Source organism: Moschus berezovskii, chromosome Y (genome assembly GCF_049115385.1).
Source record: "Moschus berezovskii isolate FMDL1 chromosome Y, NW_MosBer_1.0, whole genome shotgun sequence".
Lineage (NCBI taxonomy): Eukaryota > Metazoa > Chordata > Mammalia > Artiodactyla > Moschidae > Moschus > Moschus berezovskii.
In genome coordinates, this window is record NC_142489.1 from 4,088,198 (window position 1) to 4,110,789 (window position 22,592).

The following is a 22,592-nucleotide window of genomic DNA, read 5'->3' on the forward strand; positions in this document are numbered from 1 at the left end:
ACAGATGAGGTGCCTAGGGGCTTATACAAGATGAGGGCTTGCAGTCAGGAGTCCGTGATGGGGAACAAAGGTGATATGATCTCCATTTTTCCTCTTGCATTTTTGCCAAGACAGTCCTACGCTGGCGTCAGTGAACCCCTGAGTCTGGCAGTGCCCTGACCCTGCCGCCTCCTTTCTGATATGTAACTGCAAGCGGAAGGGTGTTTTAAGGGTAATTCCCAGATGCCGGAAGTATTTAGCACAGAGTCCAAGGAAACCTGTATGTGAGGGGTAGCTGCTGCAGACTCAGAGGGCATACAAGGAAGCTTAGCAACACACGTGCAGACTTAGGAACAGCTAAGTAACAACTACAAAAAAAAAAAAAAAAACCCAAGATACTAGAAATGTCCAGGCCTGCTCACTGTTTTCTGTAACTTCTTTGTTCTTACGAAACGGAAAGAAAAAAAACAAAACAAAAACTCATTCGTATTTTTTTCTTTCTCCTTTTCACTGCAACAGCCTCTCCATCGCAAGCTCGGGGCTGGGATGTGTAACTTGGAGCTGAAACTCTTAGCTATACTCAGTGCCCTGGCCTCCCAGGACGGCCTGCGTGCTCAGTCGTGTCCGACTCTCTGAGACCCCACGGACTGCAGCCCGCCAGGCTCCTCTGTCCGTGGGATTCTCCAGGCAAGAATCCTGGAGCGGGTCGCCGTTTCCTCCTCCAGGGGAGCTTCCCGACCCAGGGATGGAACCCAGGTCTTCTGCATTGCAGGCAGATTCTTTACCATCTGCGCCACCAGGGAAGCCCAAGGAACGACAAACTATCCAGCAAGTGCGCTCCAGCCAAGACATTCTATGCAAATCTCGTGATGACAAGAGGGTCTTATCCAAGCGATCTGCGCGCATGCAGAAGTGTAGGCTCAAGAAGATGACTGCAAGAAAGACCTCTGCCTTCCTTCAAGGCCAACTGTGTTTTCGTTTCCTCTTAGTGTATTGTTAAAGTTTTCCTGGTTGTAATGAGCAAACTGCTCTTAAGATGGAGAAAAGACCTGTGCACTCTGATGCCTGCAGAAAGGCTGTTAGCAAGGTGACCCCAATAGAAGCATCTTAAGAGCAAAGGCTGGGCACTTTCCCTGTGGTCCAGAGGGTGAGAAACCGCCTGCCACAACCTGGCTGGGCTTCCCTGGCGGCTCAGGCGGAAAAGAACCTGCCCGCAGTGTGGGAGACCCAGGTTCGATCCCTGCATAGGGAAAATTCCCCTGGAGAAGCGAATGGCAACCCACTCCAGTATTCTTGCCTGGAGAATCCCACGCACAGAGGAGCCTGGCGGGCTACACAGTGGGTTTGCAGAGAGTCGGAGAGGACTGATCGAGTGATTGCATCGCGTTGCCACAGCCTGGGGGTTAGATGGGAGGAGGGAGGGAGGGAACAGGTGTATTCCTGTGGCCCGTTCATGTGGGGGTATGGTGGGAGCCAACACAGCAGGGCAAAGGACCTCTCCTCTCATTACAAACAAACACATGTATTAAAAAATATATATATATTATAAAGGAACTATCCTCCCATTAAAAATAAACAAATTTCTTTTTAAAAAGCAATACTGTTAAGGAACTGTCTTCTGATTAAAAATAAACATTTATAAAAACAAATATTGTAAAGGAACTATTCTCCGATTACAAATAAATAATTTTATTAAAAAAATATTGTAAAGGACCTATCTTCTGATTACAAATAAACAGATTTATAAGAAACAATATTGTAAAGGAACTAGTCTCTGATTAAAAATAAACAGATTTATAAAAAAATATATTGTAAAGGAACTAGCCTCTGAATGAAAATAAACAGATTTATAAAAAAAAAATTCTAAAGGAACTATCCTATGATTAAAAATAAACAGATTTATGCTAAAAAAAAACATTGCAAAGGAACTATCCTCTGATTACAAATAAACAATTTTATTAACAGAAAATATTGTAAAGAAACTATGCTCTGATTACAAATAGATAATTTTATTAAAAATAACAATATTGTAAATGACCTATCCTCTCATTAAAAATAAACAATTTTATTTTTTTAAAAAGCAGTATTGTAGTAAAGGACCTATCCTCTGATTGCAAATAAGAAGATTTATAAAAAAACAATATTGTAAAGGAACTCTTCTCTGATTAAAAATAAAGATTTATAAAAAAATATATTGCAAAGGAACTATCCTCTGATTGCAAATAAACAGTTTTATTTAAAAAAAGAACAATATTGTAAAGGAACTATCCTCTGATCACAAATAAACAATTTCATTTAAAAACAATATTGTAAAAGAACTATGTTCTAATTACAAATAAACAGATTTGTAAAAACAACATTGTAAAGGAACTATCCTCTGATTAAAAATAAACAGATTTATTAAACAAAAATGTCCAGGAACTAGCCTCTGAATAAAAATAAACAATTTTATTTAAAAAAATATTGTAAAGGAACTATCCTGTGATTACAAATAAACAGATTTATAAAAAAAATTGTAAAGGAACTATCCTATGATTAAAAATAAACAGATTTATATTTAAAATAGAATTGCAAAGGAACTATCCTCTGAATAAAAATAAACAATGTTATTTTTAAAAAGTTGTAAAGGAACTACCCTCTGGTTAAAAATGAGCAGCTTTATTAAACAAAACAAGAGTGGGCCTGTCAGTGCAGGGGACCCGGGTTCGATCCCAGGTCCGGGGAAATCCCGCAGGCCGCGGAGTCAGTAACCATGAGCACGCCAACAGCTGAGCCCCAGCCCACAGACCACGGCTGCAGAGCGGCCCCCGCCCACCACAACGCGAGGACGCCTGCTTGCAGCGACCAAGACGCCGTCCAGCTGAAAATAACCTTTTATTGAAAGAGTGCAAGCCCAGGGCGGCGGCAATCCCGGGGCAGGAGGGGGATGTCTCGGGAAGCAGGCCTCTGAGGGGGTCGCCAGGAGATGAGAACAGGAGCGTGACGCCTGGGGACACCCCAGGGCTGTTTTCAGGACCAGGGACGGTCAGTGAGCTCACTCTGCTCGCCGGGCCCCACCCAAGACCTCACTTCCCTTTTTCTGCCCCCTGAGCCGGTCACAACACACAGCATCGCCCACAGCATCCTCCTGAGGGCTTCCCTGGCAGCTCAGCTGGTAAAGAATCTGCCTGCGACGCAGGAGACCTGGGTTCCGTCTCTGGGTCAGGAAGATCCCCTGGAGGAGGAAACGGCGACAGACTCCAGTATCCTGGCCTGGAGAATCCCGTGAACAGAGCAGCCTGGGGGGCTACAGTCCATGGGGTCACAGAGTCAGACACGACCGATCAGCTAGCACACACGCATCCCCTCTGAGCCATCAATCCTGCTTCCTCTTCAATGGTCAATGCAAACCCTCACTTCCCCTCTGGGGAACACCTCGGATCACCACCTGGGCCCCCGCCGGAGCCCCCAGGAAACACACAGAGCCCCCGAGACCTCAACAAGTGTCCATCACATCAGTTCAGCTTTCACATGCTCCTTAGAAGAAAAGCTATGACCAACCTAGACAGCATATTAAAAAGCAGTGACATCACTTACCGACAAAGGTCCTTCTGGTCAAAGCTATGGCTTTTCCGGGAGTCACGTAAAAATGTGAGAGTTGGACTGCAAAGAAAGCTCACCATGCAGAGACGCCTTATATTCTGCTGAAGATATGGTCCTCTTCCGTCTCTTCCACGGGATTTCGAGGTCCCCGGTGTGTCCAGAGAAAACCTAACGCTGATGGAAAGCAGCCCTGGGCGCTGAGCACAGTGGTCTCTTCTGCAGGGTGACCTTCTCCAGATCCGTGAACGGTCCCAGTTCTCCGTTCCGTCCCTCGTTTATCAACCGGCAGCTTGTGGGGTCCCGCCGGCGTCCCCTAGGACAGCCTGAGCCTCCCTGGGATCCCCTTCCTGCCCACGGCCCCACTCTGCCTCTTTGGGTAACACCGGAAAACTCCAGAATGGGGTCAGGTTCCTCTGTCAGGCCTGTTTGTGGGAGCTCCCCCGCCACACACACGCAAATTAAAAGGTCCGTCGAAGAATCGGAGGTGGAACTGTTAGCCAATCAGTCATCTCTGACTTTGCGACCCCGTGGACTGCAGCCCGCCAGGCTCCTCTGTCCATGGGATTCTCCAGGCAAGAATACAGGAGTGGTTTGCCATTTCCTCCTCCAACCCAGGGATCAAACCCAGGTCTCCCACATTGCAGGCAGATGCTTTAATAGCTGAGCCACCAGGGAAGCCCGAGAATACCTTTCCCTTCTCCAGCAGATCTTCCCGACCCAGGAATGGAACCCAAGTCTCCCACATTGCAGGCAGACATTTTATCAGTTGAGCCTCCAGGGAAGCCCAAGAACACTGGAATGGGTAGCCTATTCCTTCTCCAGGGGGATCTTCCCGACCCAGGAATGGAACCCTGGTCTCCTGCATTGCAGGTGGATTCTTAACCAGCTGAGCCACCAGGCAAGCTGAACCACCACGCAAATGCCCCCCGGGTCATCACCCATTGCATTCTCTTCTTCCTGCCAGTGAGTCACCCCTGCCGGCTGCAGCCACTTCCTGAGACACAGGACCCTCGTCTTGCTGACGAGGCAGTGTCTCCTGCGTGGGGTTCCCCCACCCCCCCTTACCCCGCCAGGCTCAGCCCACGGCATGACATTTTTGCACGAGTCACTCAAATTCCTGAGCGTTTACATTCCTGTCTGCAAACACACACTTGTATATTCGCTTCCCCACCCCAACCCAGCCACCGGGCACGACTTCTTGCCCTTTGATTACAGAACTGGGGCGGGTGTTGTGGGGGGGAGCTGGTTGTCTATGCTGCCCACAGGGTGCCCGCAGACATGCTCTAACTCTCCCAGAAAGAGGGCTCAAAGAGTTTGGTGTCTCCTAGAAGGCAGGCATTCGGAGCCACGCCGGCTGAGTCTGCCCCCTGGCTGGCAGGGCAGCTGAACGGGTCAGTGACGCCAGGAGGCTCTGGGAGAGTTGGGAATGGGAGGGGCTGGGATGGCATTGCCCCTGCCCCAGGAAAGTGCATTTTCATGCCCTAGTTCTGGAGCATCTCAGCTCTTTTTGTCCATCATCCAGTGGACACAGGGGTGTGTTGGCTTCTGGTCGGTCCCCAGGGTCTCACCCCACCACGAACTAAGAGAGACAGTCCACAGGCCAGGGGACCCACTGTTTCGCACACGTGTGTGTATTCTTTTTTTTCCTATGGTGTCCATTAACGTAGAGACACAAGCCACAGAACACAGCATGATTGGGTTTGCTTGTAGATAGGTCAGCAATTTTAATCAGAGATTGTTTGCTCCTTGCAAGGAAATATGACCAAGGTAAGAGAGTAGATTCAAAAGCAGAGACGTCACTTGGCCCACCAAGGTCTGTAGACTCAAAGATCCCGTTTTTCCCATGGTCACGTATGGATGCGAGAGCTGGACCATGAAGAAAGCTGAGCGCCGAAGAAGTGATGCTTTTGAACTGTGGTGTTGGGAGGAGACTCTTGAAAGAGTCCCTTGGACTGCAAGGAGATCCAACCAGTCCATACTAAAGGAAATCGGTCCTGGGTGTTCATTGGAAGGACTGATACTAAAGCTGAAACTGCAATACTTTGGCCACCTGATGCAAAGAGCTGACTCCTTGGAAAAGACCCTGATGCTGGGAAAGATTGGGGGCAGAAGAAAAAGGGGACGACAGAGGATGAGACGGTTGAATGGCATCACCCACTCAATGGACATGAGTTTGGGTGAACTCTGGGAGTTGGTGATGGACAGGGAGGCCTGACGTGCTGTGGTCCATGGGGTCACAAAGAGTCGGACACGACTGAGCCAGTGAACAACATCTCATCCATTTAGGAAACCTGTAGCTACAAATATGTGTCTCTGCGGTGGGCAGAGGGATGATGGATACAGACAGAAATGCCATACGGTGGGGGGAGCACACACACTACTTTTTCATCTCCAGGGTGTGTGTGTCATGTTTTGTTTTGTTTTTTCTTCAAAATATCCATGGCAATGACGGGTAGCTTTCACAACACGAATCTGCTACCCGATCTAAGCTGTTTGAGTGCCATCCCCTCACTTACAAAACCTGCCGCAGTGCAGGAAATCTCGCTGATCTTCAAGACTTTGTTCTTTGCGGTTACAGAAAAGCCAGATTTAGGGCCGCAGGAAGTCTCCATGGAGAAGGCGCAAACAAAAACAGCAGAACCTGGCGGAGTCAGCGCCGAGCCACACGGAGTCGGGGTGTCTGCCTGGGTGGGGGCGGTGGGGATGCCGCTGGGCGTGTGTGTGTGTGTGTTTTTTTCTTCTTGTTTGTTTCTCTGCTGCTTTTGTAAGCTCTGTTTTGCTTTCCACTTGGTCCTGAAGCAAAAAGCCTGGCACTATATACTTTCCTTTGTCCCAACCCTAAGAGAAGGGTGTTCCTCTTAGAGCAATAAATATGTTATTTTCACGCCAGGATCGGAGTGATGAAACTAGCATTTTCCCCTGAGACACACTGACTTAATTTATGGTTGAAAACTTTTCTTAAAGAAAGTTTTTATAGCATGTTGGAGTGTAGTTGATTGACAATGCTGTGTTTGTTTCTGCTGTACAACAGAGTGACTCAGTTATACATATATGTGAATCTTTTTTTTTTAATTCTTTTACCATGTAGCTTATTACAGATCATTGACTAGATGTCCCAATGATATACAGTAGGTCCTTGCATGCATGCTCAATTGCTTTAGTCGTGTCTGACTCTCTGCAACCCCATGGTCTGTAGCCCGCCAGGCTCCTCTGTCCAGGGGATTCTCCGGGCAAGAATACTGGAGTGGGTTGCCATGCCCTCCTCCAGGGGATCTTCCCCACCCAGGGATCAAACCTGAGTCTCTTTCAGTTCAGTTCAGTTTAGTCTCTCAGTCGTGTGCGACTTTTTGCGACCCCATGAATCACAGCAAGCCAGGCCTCCCTGAGTCTCTTACGTCTCCTCAACTGGCAAGTGGGTTCTTTATCGCTAGTACCACCTGGAAAGCCCACAGTAGCTCCTTGTTGACTATTTTCTATACATAGTGAAGGACAGGCTTCCCTAGTGGCTCAGCTGGTAAAGAATCTGCCTGCAATGCAGGACACCTCGCTTCGATCGTTGGGTTGGGAAGCTCCCTTGGAGGGAAAGGCTACCCACTCCAGCGTTCTGGTCTGGAGAATTCCAGGGACTGTATGGTCGATGGGGTCGCAGAGAGTCGGACACGACTTTCACTTTCACACCTTCCCTGGTGGCTCAGACGGTAAAGACTCTGCCTGCAATGTGGGAGACCCGGGTTCCATCCCCGAGTCAGGAAGATCCCCTGGAGAAAGGAATGGCAACCCACTCCAGTATTCTCGCCTGAAGAATCCCACGGAGAGAGGATCCTGGCGGGCTACAGTCCATGGGATCGCAAAGAGCCGGACACGACTCAGCCACAACAGCAGAAGCCAGCAGGATCCTGTAAAGCAATTAGACTCCAGTTAAAACTAAAATTAAAAAAAAAACTAGTGAAAACAAATATCGTACCTAATACATACTATCTGAGCTGTCAATAAATATTTGCATCAATGTAGAAGAAAAAATCAGGGCTCTCCAAGCGAGGAAGACTGGGGTGTGTGGGGTCAGAAACCCCCCAGAAGCAGATACTGAGGCTTGGTCTCCAGGGAGGACTCCCTGTGGGGTCAGGATTGGCCGGCGGGGACCTCTGGGCGATGAGTCCCTCCTGGGGAGGTCACCAGACACGCCCATGGCCGTCGAGCTGGCAGCAAGTTACAGGGCATCCAGGCCTGCCCAGCTGACTGCCCAAAGGGACACAGCGTTCCAGCAACGCCAGCCTCTGGGAGCAGTCGCCAGTCTCTCCTAAGTGGGGCACCCAGACAGCGGGACGACGGAGCCGAAAATGTGGCAGGGAGCCCAGGAGAGCTGCAGGAGCCAAGCTGATGGTTGGCTGGGTCCTGCAAGACAGTCCCCCTAACTTCTGATCTCAGCGCAACTCCGGATGCCAGAGCTTCTGACTGAGCAGTTACTGCGTTACCGTTCAGTTCAGTCACTCGGTCGTGTCCGACTCTTTGTGACCCTGTGGCCTGTGACCCTCCAGGCTCCTCTGTCCGGGGGAGTCTCCTGGCAAGAACGCTGCAATGCGTTGCCACGTCCTTCTCTACCTCTGCCCTCACCGAGCATAAATTAAATCTCAAACTCCCCCAGCCCTGTCCACCCAAGTCCTTGACTTGCCCGGTGTTTTTTTGTTTTTTTCTCAGGGGTGTCACGGCCCAGGGACATCAGAGCAGACAGACCAGCTGCTGGGGATGAAGGACTCGTGATTTTGACATGACTGGTGACTCCAAATGTCTTCCAGATGTCTTTCTTTTAAATCTAATCCATCCCTTGGGAAATGAAGAAGTCTATGGGTGTCATTCTCATTTCTGTGGGGTTTGCTTTCTTAAGTCACCAGTTGGTTGCAACTTGGGGACCCTCCAAAGATGTGTGGGAGCCTCCGGATTGTTCTCAGGCCAGGGCGTCTTGAGTTGGGAAAGGGAATTTTGGGGCAAATAAGGAGAGAGATCTCCATGTGTGACTATTAAGGAACGCTTCCCAGCCAGCTGTCTGCTGCAAACACTGACAGATCAGATTCTCTTTGTCCTGGGAAATAAGGAACCTATTTTATACACTTTATGCTTCTAATTTTTAATGTTTCTCTTCTATTTATGCTGTATTTTATTCTATTTTATTTAATTCTATTCTATTCTGTTGTTCTACTAATGCTGTAGTTTATTTCATTTAATTCTATTTTATTCTATTGTTGTTGTTTGGTCCCTAAGTCGTGTCCGAGGCTCCGGGACCCCATGGACTCTAGCCCACCAGGCTCCTCTGTCTATGGGATTCTCCGGGCAACAATACTGAACTGGGTTGCCATTTCCTCCTCCGGGGAATCTTCCCGACCTAAGGATCGAACCCAGGTCTCCTGCATTTGCAGGCAGATTCTTTTCCTACTGAGCTATGAGGGAAGCCCATAACATGCTTACCTCCTGTTCAAAAATAATACAGTGCAGAAAATCTAGAAAACAGATGCCAAAACCTTCCTCAGCATATACAAACTAATCAAGGAAAGATTTTTGTGTGCCTGCTATTTTCTGTCCGCCCTCTCAGGAGAGTTTCTGTAGAATATGCATTGGCTTAGGCTGTGCCTTTAGGATTTACGAGTATTTGCAAACCATTCAACGATCTTCTGAGAAGCTTTCAAACGGCTGCAGCTTCCAAGTACAGACTGATTTCCTGCAGTTCCGATAGCTGCTTTGTGTGTGTGTGTGTCTGTTTGTTTCTTTTTACTATTCTGCTGTTGTAAAGAATACACTTGATAGATGGAGGCTGCCACGGAGTGAATGAATGTGTGTCTTTCCCAGAATTCACATATGGAAGCCCTGACATTCCAAAGGTGACCTTATTAGGAGGTGTGGTTAGACCAGGAGGCGGGGTTTTAGGAGATTATAGGTCGGTCCAGGGACAGGATTAATGTCTTTATAAGAGGAAGAGTGGCCTTTGACTGTGTTGGATCACAACAAACGGTGGAAAATTCTGAAAGAGATGGGAATACCAGACCACCTGACCTGCCTCTTGAGAAACCTGTATGCAGGTCAGGAAGCAACAGTTAGAACTGGACATGGAACAACAGACTGGTTCCAAATAGGCAAAGGAGTACGTCAAGGCTGTATATTGTCACCCTGCTTATTTAACTTCTATGCAGAGTACATCATGAGGAACGCTGGGCTGGAAGAAGCACAAGCTGGAATCAAGATTGCCGGGAGAAATATCAATAACCTCAGATATGCAGATGACACCACCCTTATGGCAGAAAGTGAAGAGGAACTCAAAAGCCTCTTGATGAAAGTGAAAGAGGAGAGTGGAAAGGTTGGCTTGAAGCTCAACATTCAGAAAACAAAGATCATGGCATCTGGTTCCATCACTTCATGGGAAATAGATGGGGAAACAGTGGAAACAGTGTCAGAGTTTATTTTTCGGGGCTCCAAAATCACTGAAGATGCTGATTGCAGCCATGAAATTAAAAGACGCTTACCCCTGGGTGTTCATTGGAAGGACTGATGCTAAAGCTGAAGCTCCAATACTTTGGCCACCTCATGCGACGAGCTGACTCACTGGAAAAGTCTGATGCTGGGAGGGATTGGGGGTGGGAGGAGACGGGGATGACAGAGAATGAGATGGCTGCATGGCATCACCGACTCGATGGACGTGAGTTTGAGTGAACTCCGGGAGTTGGTGATGGACAGGGAGGCCTGGCGTGCTGCAGTCCACGGGGTTGCAAAGAGTCGGACACGACTGAGGGACTGAACTGAACTGATCCGAAGAGGAAGAGACACCAGAGCTGTCTCTCCAACAGGTGAAGACACGGAGGGAAGGTGGTCACCCGCCAGCCAGGAAGCTGGCCCCAGCAGACACAGAATCTGCCCACCGCGGGATCTCAGGGTCCCAGCCTCCAGGACTCTGGGAATAAGGGTCTGCTGTTTAAACTGTGTGCACACGTCTGTTTTACAGTTTATATATACATATGGGCTTCCCAGGTGACGCTAGTGGTAAAGAACCTGCCTGCCAATGCAGGAGACAAAAGAAACTCAGGTTTCATCCCTGGGTTGCAAAGATCCCATGGAGGAGGGCATCGCAACCCACTCTTCTTGCCTGGAGAATCCCATGGACAGAGGAGCCTGGCGGGTTATATTCCATGGGGTCTCAAAGAGTCGGACACGACTGAAGTCACTTAACACGCATACTTATACACAAAAGTCTGGCTTCGAGAGCATATCACGAATGGACCAAGGTCAGATGAACCTGACGTTAAAAAGTGAAGAAATAGATTAGGTCCCAGAATAAGACTGGGAGACACCCAGGGTAACACTAAAACGCAGAATTGCCTTTTGCATCCATCAAAAATGGTCCAACCTTGGTCACGTCCTGTGGTTCAACTGGTATGTACATATTGAAGCTGTTACCGGAGTAGGTTCATTTGCTTGACTCCCAGCAAGCAGTCGATCCTAAAGGAAATCAACCCTGAATACTCACTGTAAGGACTGAAGCCGAAGCGCCAACATTTTGGGCACCTGATGATACAAAGAGCCGACTCGGAAAAAAAGCCAGATGCTGGGAAAGACTGAAGGCGGGAGGAGAAGGGGACGACAGAGGATGAGACGGTGGGATGGCGTCACCCACTCAGCGGGCATGAATCGGAGCAAACTCTGGGAGAAAGTGAAGGACAGATGTCCCTCACAGGCTATAGTCCATGAGGTCGCAAAGAATTGAACACGACTTAGAGGCTGAACACGATCAGCAAAGCAAACACCACAGTGCTGAGATCTGCAGCAGACAAAGGGCTGACTCACAAGAGTTGGACGATAAAGACGGCTGAGCGATGAAGAACAGATGCTTCTGAACTGTGGTGTTGGAGAAGCCTCTTGAGAGCCCCTTGGACTGCAAGGAGATCCAACCAGTCCGTCCTACAGGAGATCAGTCCTGAATATTCATTGCAAGGACTGCTGCTGAAGCTGAAGCTTCAAACAATACATGTAGTCAAAGACTTAGCAACTGAACAACAGCAACGTTAGCTGGACGCATTGACCTGATGAGCCCCGTTGCTTGCCTGTTCCCAAATGTGCTCAGTTCCACTCCTGGTCTGGCTGACAAACTTCACTCCTGTTCCGTGCTGTTTGGATACAAGGCAGGAAGATTTTTCAACTAACTTAACTTTCATTCTGTAAGTCAGAGCGTCTTGGAGCCAAAGCATCTGCATGATGTTATGGAATTTTTTTTTTGTTTTTGTTTTGAACCAAGGAAAGCAGCACTGGAAACAAAAAAAAAGCAAAGTCATCATAATGAATCAGAGAAGTCTTCAGAATCTCTCTCTGGAGAGACATAAAGAAAAAAAAAACTTCCAAGCCTGCCATTCAGCAAGCAATGGTGCCAAAGATGATGGCTGATGATGGGGACTCAGTCTCTCAGTGATCAAATGCACCCAGCTTCCAGAAGCTTCTAAAAAGAGAAAAGTGTCAGCCACGGTGCAGTGCAGTTGTCAGAGGCTGGACATTTGCCTGGTAGGGTCTTTCTTTTGAAGGTACTTGGGATGAAGTAGAAACTTCCCAGGGAAGGGTCTTTGGAATTTGGCAAGAGGCACATGGTTTCTTCATTGACAGGCTGATTTACCTCAAGGGGCCAAAATGGCTGCAGTAGCTCCAGCATCCCTTTCCTCCCTAAGAAGGGTCCCAGAAGTCCTCTTGTTTACAACCTCCCAAGGTCCACACCCTCTCCTGGCCTCAAGACTGCGATAAGGCAGAGTGAAAAGCCCGCAAAGTGAGAGGCAGAACAAGATGCAGGGAGATGTTTGCAAGGAGGTGTGGCTCTCTCTGGGCTTCCCTGGTGGCTCAGTGGTAAAGAACTCGCTTGCCAACGTAGGAGACGCAGGTTCGATCCCTGGGTTGAGAAGATCCCCTGGAGGAGGGCATGGCAACCCACTCCAGTATTCTTGCCTGGAAAATGCCAAGGACAGAAAAGTCTGGCGGGCTACAGTCCCTGGGGGTTGCAAAGAGTCAGACACGACTGAAGGGACCTAGCATGCATGCATTGTGGGCAGGGGAGTGGGGCTCCCTGACTGAGAAATCAATCCACAGTAACTATAAAAAAGTAACACCTTCACAGGCCGTTTTTCTGTCCCCTCCCCTCCCCCCGACATGATTACATTATGTAACTGCAATCTTGCCTGTGTTGGGGTTTCCATTGACCAAGAAAAAAGAACCACCGTTCTCCCCGCCTCCAAAGTGTGTTTGCTCAGCTGTCGAGGAGCCCTGGGGTGTGTGTGGGTCATTGCATCCAGCCATGTGTGTGTCCCACCCAGGGGAACACGTGTCCACTGTGTGTATGGGCAGAAGGTAGTGGCAGGACAGCGGTGTGTGTGTGTGTGTGTGTGTGTGTGTGTGTGTGAGTGTAGGGGGTGGGGCGGAATGGGAGGAGCACTCTGAGTCATCCTGAGTGGAAAGGCGTGTGATGGGGAGGGTCTGAGCCAGGGGTGTGTGTGTGTGTGTGTGTGTGTGTGTGTGTGTGTGTGTGTGTGTAGGGGGTGAGGCGGAATGGGAGGAGGACTCTGAGTCGTGTGTGTGTGTGTGTGTGAGTGTAGGGGGTGGGGCGGAATGGGAGGAGCACTCTGAGTCATCCTGAGTGGAAAGGCGTGTGATGGGGAGGGTCTGAGCCAGGGGTGTGTGTGTGTGTGTGTGTGTGTGTGTAGGGGGTGAGGCGGAATGGGAGGAGGACTCTGAGTCGTGTGTGTGTGTGTGTGTGTGTGTGTGTGTGAGTGTAGGGGGTGGGGCGGAATGGGAGGAGCACTCTGAGTCATCCTGAGTGGAAAGGCGTGTGATGGGGAGGGTCTGAGCCAGGGGGCAGGGTGGAATGATGGAACGGTGACTCAGGGTCATAACCCGCTGTTCCAGGGCCCTGAAGGCAGGCAGAGCTTCAGTTAAGCTCAGAGCGTCACTTCCCCAGGTGGCGCCAGTGGTAAAGAACCTACCAATGCAGGAGACGTGGGTTCGATCCCTGGGTCGGGAAGATTCCCCTGGAGGAGGCCATGGCCACCCACTCCACTCTCCTTGCCAGGAGCATCCCATGGACAGAGGAGCTTGGCGGGCCACAGTCCATGGGGTGGCAGAAAGTCGGACACGACTGAAGCTACTTAGCACCCACCTAAAACAGGGCCAAAGGGCCAGGCGGCAGCCGTGGCTGGTGACTGTCCCCAAAAAGGCCGCTCCCCACCCCCAACCTGGGCGCCAGCTGCCTCAAATGGGTGAGAAGCCCCGGTGGCCTGCACCTCCGCATTCCTGCCTTTGGGGGAAAGACGCTTAGGGAGTGCAAAGAACCTGCAGAGGTTCTTGAGGCCAGTCTGGGAAGTAAGGATCAAGTCGCGTCCGACTCTGTGTGACCCCATGGACTGTAGCCCCACCAGGCTCCTCTCTCCACGGGATTCTCCAGGCAAAAACACTGGAGTGGGTTGCATGCCCTCCTCCAGGGGATCTTCCCGACCGAAGGATAGAACCCACGTCTCCGGCAGAGGCAGGCGGGTTCTTTACCGCTAAGGCCACCTGGGAAGCTCCAGGGGCGTCCGCCCTGCGCCCTTAAAAGCCTCAGCCACGCACTGCGGTGTGCTGGTCCAGGCTGGACTCGGGCCCGCGGGCTGCGGCGTCCAAGGCAGAGGGGAGCACACTTAACAGAGCGGCCGGAGCCGGAGAGGGCTGGGTTCCAGCCCGCGCGCCCCTCCCCGGCGGCTCGCTCCCCGGGGGCCCAGGGTTTGGGGAGGCGGCCGCGGGCGGGGAGAGTTCAGGCCGGGGCGGGGCGATCGCGCCGCGCCCTGCCCGGTTCCGCCCGCCCGGGGGTGCTGGGTGGGGCTGTCCTGCCCACCCGCCGCCGCCCGCGCGCGCGCGCCAGTCCCGGGACGCTCCCTGAGCGGCGAGGGGCGCACCATGGCGCGTCGGGCCGCCCTGACGCTGCTCCTGTTCGGCCTGCTTGGAAGCCTGGTGTCCACCCAGGGTGAGTGAGCGCCGCCGGCCGGTGGGCACCTCCCCGCCACCCGACCGCGACCGGGGGGCGCGCGGATCGGACTTGGCGACCCGCGCTGGGACCCTAGGAAAGGGCGGCGGCGGCGGCGAACCTTAAGAGGCGGTCCGTGGCGGGGGTGGACATCGTTTGGCACGCACTTTTGGGGGGCGCACTTGGGGAGGGTTACCTGGGGGCGGACGGTGTCGGGGCTCACCTGCCTGGTGGGGGCGCACGGTGCCGGGAGATGCGCCTCGGTGGGAGGCTTACTTTGGCTGCAGCCGGGGCGCGCGGGGCAGGCCGGCGCCGGGGACCCCCAGGGCTCTCCTCCCCACGACCAGGACCCGCCCGTGCCAGCCGCTGGCCGACGCCCCAAGGAGGCGGGCTCCTGCTTTCCGTTCGCTTTCTCGCCGGGCGCCTTTGGAGGCGGACCCTCTCAAACTGTTGTTTGTTTGTTTTCAAATCCACAGTCTTCAAGTTGCAGGCACCCAATGGGCATCGGGGGCGGCCTCAGACCCGCTGTCTCCGAGACCCCACCTTCAGCCCCCTCCGGGTTCCCCTTTCGTTCCGGGGCGCCCCGGGGCCCGGCTGCGCGCGGGCCGGGCCTGGTGACGGCCGCCTCCCCGGAGCCACGCCCTACGGCCCCGGCCTAAATTTGGACTCGGCCCGGGAGCCTGAAACCCGGGAGAGGGGGAGGGAGGCAGGGAAAACTCGGAGGCCTGGAAACTATCAAGCGTTGTGTGTGTGTGTGTCTTAGGGCCGCGGGGACTTGATGAGCGCGCTGCTCCGGTGCTGGGCTCCGCATCCAAAAGACGCGTAATGATCATCCATGCGGCCCAGGAGATAATTGGGAAAAACCCTGCTGCTAAGTCGCTTCAGTCGTGTCCGACTCTGTGCGACCCCATAGACGGCAGCCCACCAGGCTCCCCCGTCCCTGGGATTCTCCAGGCCAGAACACTGGAGTGGGTTGCCATTTCCTTCTCCAATGCGTGAAAGTGAAAAGTGAAAGTGAAGACTCTCAGTCCTGTCTGACTCTTAGCGACCCCATGGACTGCAGCCCACCAGGCTCCTCTGTCCATGGGATTTTCCAGGCAAGCGTACTGGAGTGGGTTACCATTGCCTTCTCCGAAAAACCCTGGAAAAAAAATAAAATAAAGGACGCCCAGGCTGGCCACCCTCCACACCCAGCCTGCCTGTCTGTTGCCTGCGTTTTTCTTTCTCCTTTTAAAACAGAAGTTGAGAGCCTGGTTTCCAGTCTTCTCTGGCCTTTTAAAAGGAATGTTGCTGGGTGTGGCTTTAAAAAAAACAAACCGGTTTCTCCAATTAACGGTTGCTGTCTCTCCTTTATATACGGTTATTTTTTAAGGAGACAGCGACTGCAGCTGTGTCCAGTCTTCAGGGCTGGTTGGATCGGTGGTAGGCACGTTTTAGAAACCAGACTGCAGGACCCTGAGAACCTAAAAAAATGTTTATCTGGAAATTTCCAGCTCAGCGCTATGAAGGTTGCATTTTTTAAGCCCTGGCTCCTGCCTGCTGTTTGTCTCAGGGAGGGTTTGCTAATTATTGTGTGAACTTTTAAACTGTGCTGATGGGTCAACTGCTAAAGAATCCGCCTGCCATGCAGGAGACCCCGTTTGGATCCCTGGGTCTGGAAGAATCCCCTGGAGAAGGGCGTGTGGCAACCCACTCCGGTATTCTGGCCTGGAGAATCCCAGGGACGGGGGAGCCTGGTGGGCTGCAGTCCAGAGCCGGGAATGGGGGCGGTGGTCGCAAAAGCAGCTTTCATTGAAAACACGTTCAAGAACGTGTGCGTTTTGGGGGTTTTTTTGGGGGGAGGCTTTAGAAGACATTCAGCCTGATCCATGGGGACTTGTTGGAATACTTCATAGCTTGGTGCGGAGGGCCCGGATCGGGTTTCCTGTTTCTCTCTTTCCTGCCTTAAACCCTGTCTGGCTTGCTCCAGTAAAAAGTTCTTGATGAGAGTGCCTTGGTGGTGTTTGTCTCTTGCTGTGTGAGAGTCACACCTGCTCAGGAGGCTTCTTCTGGCCCCCATGAGGCTGCATGCAGTGAGCCCCCGGGGAAGCCCCGCAGACGGCAGCTGCCCCTCTCTCTCCCTCCTACACGTGGTGGTATCCGCGTGTCTGAGCTGCTCGGCTCGCTCATCCCACCTTCCCCTTCCCTGTTCTGTCCGCCGAATCCATCCTCTGCATCTGCCTCTCTGTTCCTGCCCCGCAGAGAGGTGCGTCTCTACCATTCGCTCGTACACGGAAGCCTAGAGTCTTAACCCCCGGATGGCCAGGCAAGTCTTTTCCTGCACCAGTTCTTATGGTTAATAAGGCATTGTGTGTTTATGGATCTTCAGAAGTCCTTTTGTGGATCTATAACGGGCTTCCCTGGTGGCTCAGATGGTAAAGAATCCATCTGCCTGCCAATGCAGGAGACCCGGGTTCAATTCCTGGGCCAGATAGATCCCCTGGAGGAGGACATGGCAACCCACTCCAGTATTCTTGCCTGGAGCATCCCGTGGACACAGGAGCCTGGTGGGCTACAGTCCACGGGGTCACAGAACAGTTGGACACGACTGAGCAACTAACCCTTCATGGACTTCCCTGGTGGCCCAGTGGCTAAGACTTTGAGCTGCCAGTACAGGGGGCACGGTTTCAATTCCTAGTCAGGGAATTATTTCCAAATGCTGCAAAGAAGACCCAGGGATCAACCCTGGGCCTCCTGAACTGCAGGCAAAGTCTTTACCGTCTGAGTCACCAGGGAAGCCCCAAATAGCCCCTGGTGTAGCCAAATAAAAAATATATATATAAAAAGTAAAAGCAACTAAGTAAATGTCACCCCTTCCATACAGGTTGTCAAAACAGGTCCCTTTAGCCATGCAAAATATTTACCCACCTTTGAAAAGGGCAGAGAAAGGACTTTGGCCTTGACTAGACAGACCTTTGTTGGCAAAGTAATGTCTCTGCTTTTCAGTATGCTGTCTAGGTTGGTCATAGCGTTTCTTCCAAGGAGCAAGTGAGTTTTAACTTCATGGCTACAGTCACCATCCGCAGTGATTTTGGAGCCCAAGAAAATGAAGTCTGTCACTTTTTCCATTTTTCTCCATCTATTTGCTATGAAGGGTTGGGACCGGATGACATGACTGCGTGTATAATCATAGTAAAAAAGGTGAGGGAAGAGAAGTCTATACCTGTTTCCAACAGAGCTTTTGTGGATTTTTTAAATAATTTTTATTTTTGGCTGCACTGCGTCTTTGTTAAGAGTTTTCAGATGGCTCAGCTGTAAAGAATCTACCTGCCATTACAAGAGACGCAAGACACCTGGGTTCGATCCCTGGGTCGGGAAGATCCCCTGGAAGAGGGCATGGCAACCCACTCCAGTCTTCTTGCCTGGAGAATCCCATGGACAGAGGAGCCTGGTGGGCTGCAGTCCACAGGGTCGCAGAGAGTCAGACAGGACTGAGCACGCACAGAGAGGGTCTGTCTCTTGCTGTGGCGAGTGTGGGTTGCGCTCCGGTTGCACAGCGCCAGGTCTGGGCGTGGGGCTTCCATCACTGCGGCTCCTGGACTCTGGAGTCCAGGCTCAGTGGCTGCAGTGTCTGGACTTGGGATCTTCTCGGACTGGGGGATCGAACCTGTGTTCTCCTGCGTTGGCAGGTGGATTCTTAACCACTGGACCACCAAGGAAGCCCCAGTCCTAATTTATAATCACCCTTACAACCATATGAAACAAAGACACAAACCACACACACACACCCCTACCACGCTCAGCAGTTGTATTTTCATATGCTCGTGTCCTCCTGGGAGAACGGCCTGGTTGTATGGGACACGCAAATGGTGTGTTGTGTCCGACTCAGTGCTACCCCATGGACCGCGGCACCTCAGGCCTCCCTGTCTATTGCCAACTCCCAGAGCTTGCTCAAACTCCTGTCCATCTAGTCGGCGATGCCATCGAACCATCTCATCCTCTGTCGTCCCCTTCTGCTCCTGCCCTCAATCCTTCCCAGCATCAGGGTCTTTTCAAATGAGTCAGCTCTTTGCATGAGGTGGCCAAAGCATTGGAGTTTCAGCTTCAGCATCAGTCCTTCCAATGAACACTCAGGACTGATCTCCTTTACGATGAACTGGTTGGATCTCCTTGCAGTCCAAGGAACTCTCAAAGAGTCTTCTCCAACACCACAGAAGTTCAAAAGCATCAATTCTTTGGCGATCAGCTTTCTTTATGGTCCAACTCTCACATCCATACATGACCACTGGAAAAACCACAGCGTTGACTAGATGGACCTTTGTTGGCAAAGTAATGTCTCTGCTTTTTAATATGCTGTCTAGGTGGGTCATAGCTTTCCTTCCAAGAAGCAAGCGTCTTTTAATTTCATGGCTGCAGTCACCATCTGCAGTGATTTTGGAGCCCAGAAAAATAAAGTCAGCCACTGTTTCCATTGTTTCCCCATCTATTTTCCATGAAGGGTTGGGACCAGGTGACATGACTGCACATATAATCATAATGAAAAGGTTTGAAAGGTCGCAAGAACCTCCAAAATATGGCATACGGACTGAGCCCACATCATCGTGAAAATAGCGCCTGTAAATTTGGCGGCGTTGGATCGGGATTGCCCCAAACCCTTCATTTGCTAAATAAATAACTGTAAAGGAAAACACAGTAAAACCAGGTCTGCCCACGTCTTTCACAGCTGCAGCTGTATCTCTTCATGTAGGGAAACAGCAGTTCCTTTTGTTTATTTTTAAATTTCCTGTTGGTATTCTTTGCCGAGTTCTTGTAGCAGTTTTGGGAGTTGGCGTTTGGGGGTATTAGTTTCAGCTTTGTCTTAGAATGACTCGGTGTGCCCACTGTTTGGCTAACTCAGATTGTTTTTTAAAAAGTCCTGTAAACAGGAGACCAAAAAGTTCCTTTTTTTTTTTAATTTCCCGGTGTTTCTCCATGGGGGGAGATGGTCAGGGTTTCCAGACTTCTGACGTGCTGTGAGTTTAGTGCATTCGAAGAAGAAAACCATTGAACAGGTCAGAGGAGCAAACACCAGCTTGCTTCTACCCACACTTTGCTAAGTGAGCAACGGTGTGGTTTCATGCCGGTTCGTGCCTCTGGGTGGATCTGGCTTGGACGTGAAACCTCTGTTCCTGAGGGTCGCAGGCTGGGGAGTTTGACATGCCTGGTGGCTCAGAGGTTAAAGATTCTGCCTGCGATGTGGGAGACCTGGGTTCGATCCCTGGGTCAGGAAGATTCCCCTGGAGGAGGGCACGGCCACCCACTCCAGTATCCTTGCCAGGAGCATCCCATGGACAGGGGAGCCTGGTGGGCCACAGTCCATGGGGTGGCAGAGAGTCGGACAGGACTGAGCAACTTCACTTTCACTTTGCAAGTCTGAAGCCTCTTTTCTTTTTGCTCTGCGTTCTGCCTGTGAAAGTTTTTGGTAGAATCTCTTTATATTCCAGAAGAGCCGGTCCAGACATCAGCGACTTTTCAAAGAGCTGAGTAATGACTCCTTAGGGTGCTTTTGAGAAGGAAAAAAAAAAAAAAGGATTACTTTAAAAATAAATATTCTTAATTGATGATTGCCTTACAATATTAGCTTGATTTCTGTCATGTAGCAACATGAATTAACCATTACTTCAGTTCAGTTCAGTTGGTTGTTTGTGTCTGACTCTTTGCGACCCCCTGGACTTCAGCACGCCAGGCCTCCCTGTCCATCACCAACTCCCGGAGCTTGCTCAAACTCATGTCTATTGAGTGGGTGATGCCATCCAGCCATCTCATCCTCTGTCGTCCCCATAAGCGTACATATGTCTGGGATTCCCCAGGTCATGCTAGTGGTTAAAAAAACCCACCTGCCAAACGTTAAGAGACCTGGGTTCAGTACCTGGGTGGGGAAGATCCCCTGGAGGAGGGCATGGCAACCCACTCCAGTATCCTAGCCTGGAGAATCCCATGGACAGAGGAGCCTGGCGGGCTACAGTCCAGTGGGGTTGCAAAGAGTCGGACACAACTTAGCACACACATATATGTCCCCTGACTCTTGAATCCCACCTCCGCGTTTGTCTAACAGCTAATCTTTCAGCAGAAACTCTGCAGGCCAGAAGGGAATGGCAGGATATCTTTAAAGTACCGAAAGATAAAAAAAAAAAAAGTAATCTACAACCAAGATTACCTGGCAAGGATCTCATTCAACGTTGAAGGGGAAATCAAAAGGTTTACAGATAAGCAAGCATTAAAGAGAGTTTCACACCAGCCAACCAGCTTTCCAGCAAATACTAAAGGGACTTCCGCAGGGCAGTACCCACGGGAGGAAGGAAAGGCCTACCCAAAAAGCCAACCCAGAACGGTGAAGAATCCACCAGGAGGAACATACATATGTCAGTCATTGATTTTCCAGTGTCTGCGGAGAGTTAGGGTGAATTCCCGCTGCTTCACCGCCCTTCCTTGAGCACGCGGCTAAAGTCAGGAGGGTTGCATTCCAGAGCTGGGAAGGTATTAGTCATCCCCAGACCGTGTAGCCAGAACTTTGTGACCGCTGTTTCTCAGCATCCCTCCGGTTCTCCCACCCACCCCACCCCCAGCCTTATCTGATCACGTTCTGCCTGTTTGCAAACCGCCCAGCAGCGCTGCAGTGGTGGTGTGACCGCAAGGGCGCGGTGGACCGCTTTAGGGATAGACAGGGAGGTGATGCTGCCTCTGGGGCGGGCGAGGAGGCGTGCAGATTTCTCTCTGCAGGGCGAGCATGCAAGTGTTGCCCATCACCGTCTGCTGTGGCCGGCTATCTTGTCTTGGGAAAGGGCTCCATTGGGAAAGTGCTCCATGGAGGATCGAGATGCCCCCATCTTGGGCACGGAATGCAGCCTTGCTGGACAAAGGGAGCCAGGGAGGTGAATTCTTCAGTGCTTCAGTGAGGGCTCGCGCCGTGTAGGAGGAAGCGAAAGGGCCTGGGTGGGTCTTAGAGCGGGCTGGGGGTCATGGGGGGTGAGGTCACGGGGATGGGGTGCTTGCCTGACCCATGAGGGCAGCCCCCACCCCGCCAGCACTGTGGTGTGGGACTGACTTAAGGACCGCTGGCCTGACTGGGGCTTCCCTGGTGGCTCAGCTGGTAAAGAATCTGCCTGCAGTGCAGGAGACCCAGGTTTGACCCCTGGGTCAGGAAGATCCCCTGGAGGAGGGCATGGCAACCCACTCCAGTATTCTTGCCTGGAGAATCCCATGGACAGAGGAGCCTGGCGGGTCCATGGGGTCACACAGAGTCAGACATGACTGAAGCGAGTTAGCACGGCACGCAGGGCTCGGCTGGACTGAGGCAGCCCTTGGTAGGTGGGATTGATGATTGATGGATGGATGATGGGACATAGATTTATAGATGATGGACAGGATACATGCCTACCTAGATACATGGTAGATAATAGATAAGGCGAATAGATGTCATGATTGCACAGTTAGATGGATGGGTGAATATAGACAGATAGATCTTGAAGTTTTCCAGTAGTCATGTATGGATGTGAGAGTTGGACTGTGAAGAAAGCTGATCGCCGAAGAATTGATGCTTTTGAACTGTGGTGCTGGAGAAGACTCTTGAGAGTCCCTTGGACTGCAAGGAGATCCAACCAGTCCATGCTAAAGGAGATCAATCCTGGGTGTTCATTGGAAGGACTGATGCTAAAGCTGAAACTCCAATACTTGGGCCACCTGATGCGAAGAACCGACTCATTGGAAAAGACCCCGATGCTGGGAAAAATCGAAGGTGGGAGGAGAAGGGGACGACAGAGGATGAGATGGTTGGATGGCATCACTGACCCAATGGACATGAGTTTGAGTGAACTCCAGGAGTTGGTGGTGGACAGGGAGCCCTGGCGTGCTGTGGTCCATGGGGTTGCCAAGAGTTGGACAGAACTCAGCCACTGAACTGAACTGAACTGAGATCTTGAAAGTAAATGAACTGATATCTTGAAAGTGAAAGTTGCTCAGTCGTGTCTGCCTCTTTGCGACACCCATGGACCCAGGGGGTCCAGGG

General features: G+C 51.2%; 1 protein-coding gene and 1 long non-coding RNA gene across 4 annotated transcripts in view; one reads left to right on the forward strand and one right to left on the reverse strand.

Annotated features, from left to right (window-relative positions):
* Positions 1 to 5,270: 5,270 nt before the first annotated feature.
* On the reverse strand, positions 5,271 to 15,180 carry LOC148773005 (uncharacterized). Its single transcript, XR_016037013.1, has 3 exons — positions 14,793 to 15,180; positions 11,069 to 12,525; positions 5,271 to 7,457 (listed from the first exon to the last, which is right to left on the reverse strand). It is a non-coding gene; the product is annotated as an uncharacterized LOC148773005 (long non-coding RNA).
* The window catches only part of LOC148773006 (uncharacterized), a 33,473-nt gene continuing 25,268 nt past the window's right edge, over positions 14,388 to 22,592 (forward strand). Inside the window, exon 1 of one of the 3 annotated variants that reach the window (XM_088834562.1) lies at positions 14,388 to 14,569. In XM_088834562.1, the coding sequence (XP_088690688.1) occupies positions 14,503 to 14,569 (67 nt within the window). In that variant the 5' untranslated portion in view covers positions 14,388 to 14,502. The remainder of the gene's footprint in view (positions 14,570 to 22,592) is intronic. The other 2 variants (XM_088834561.1, XM_088834560.1) reach the window with 2 other exon arrangements.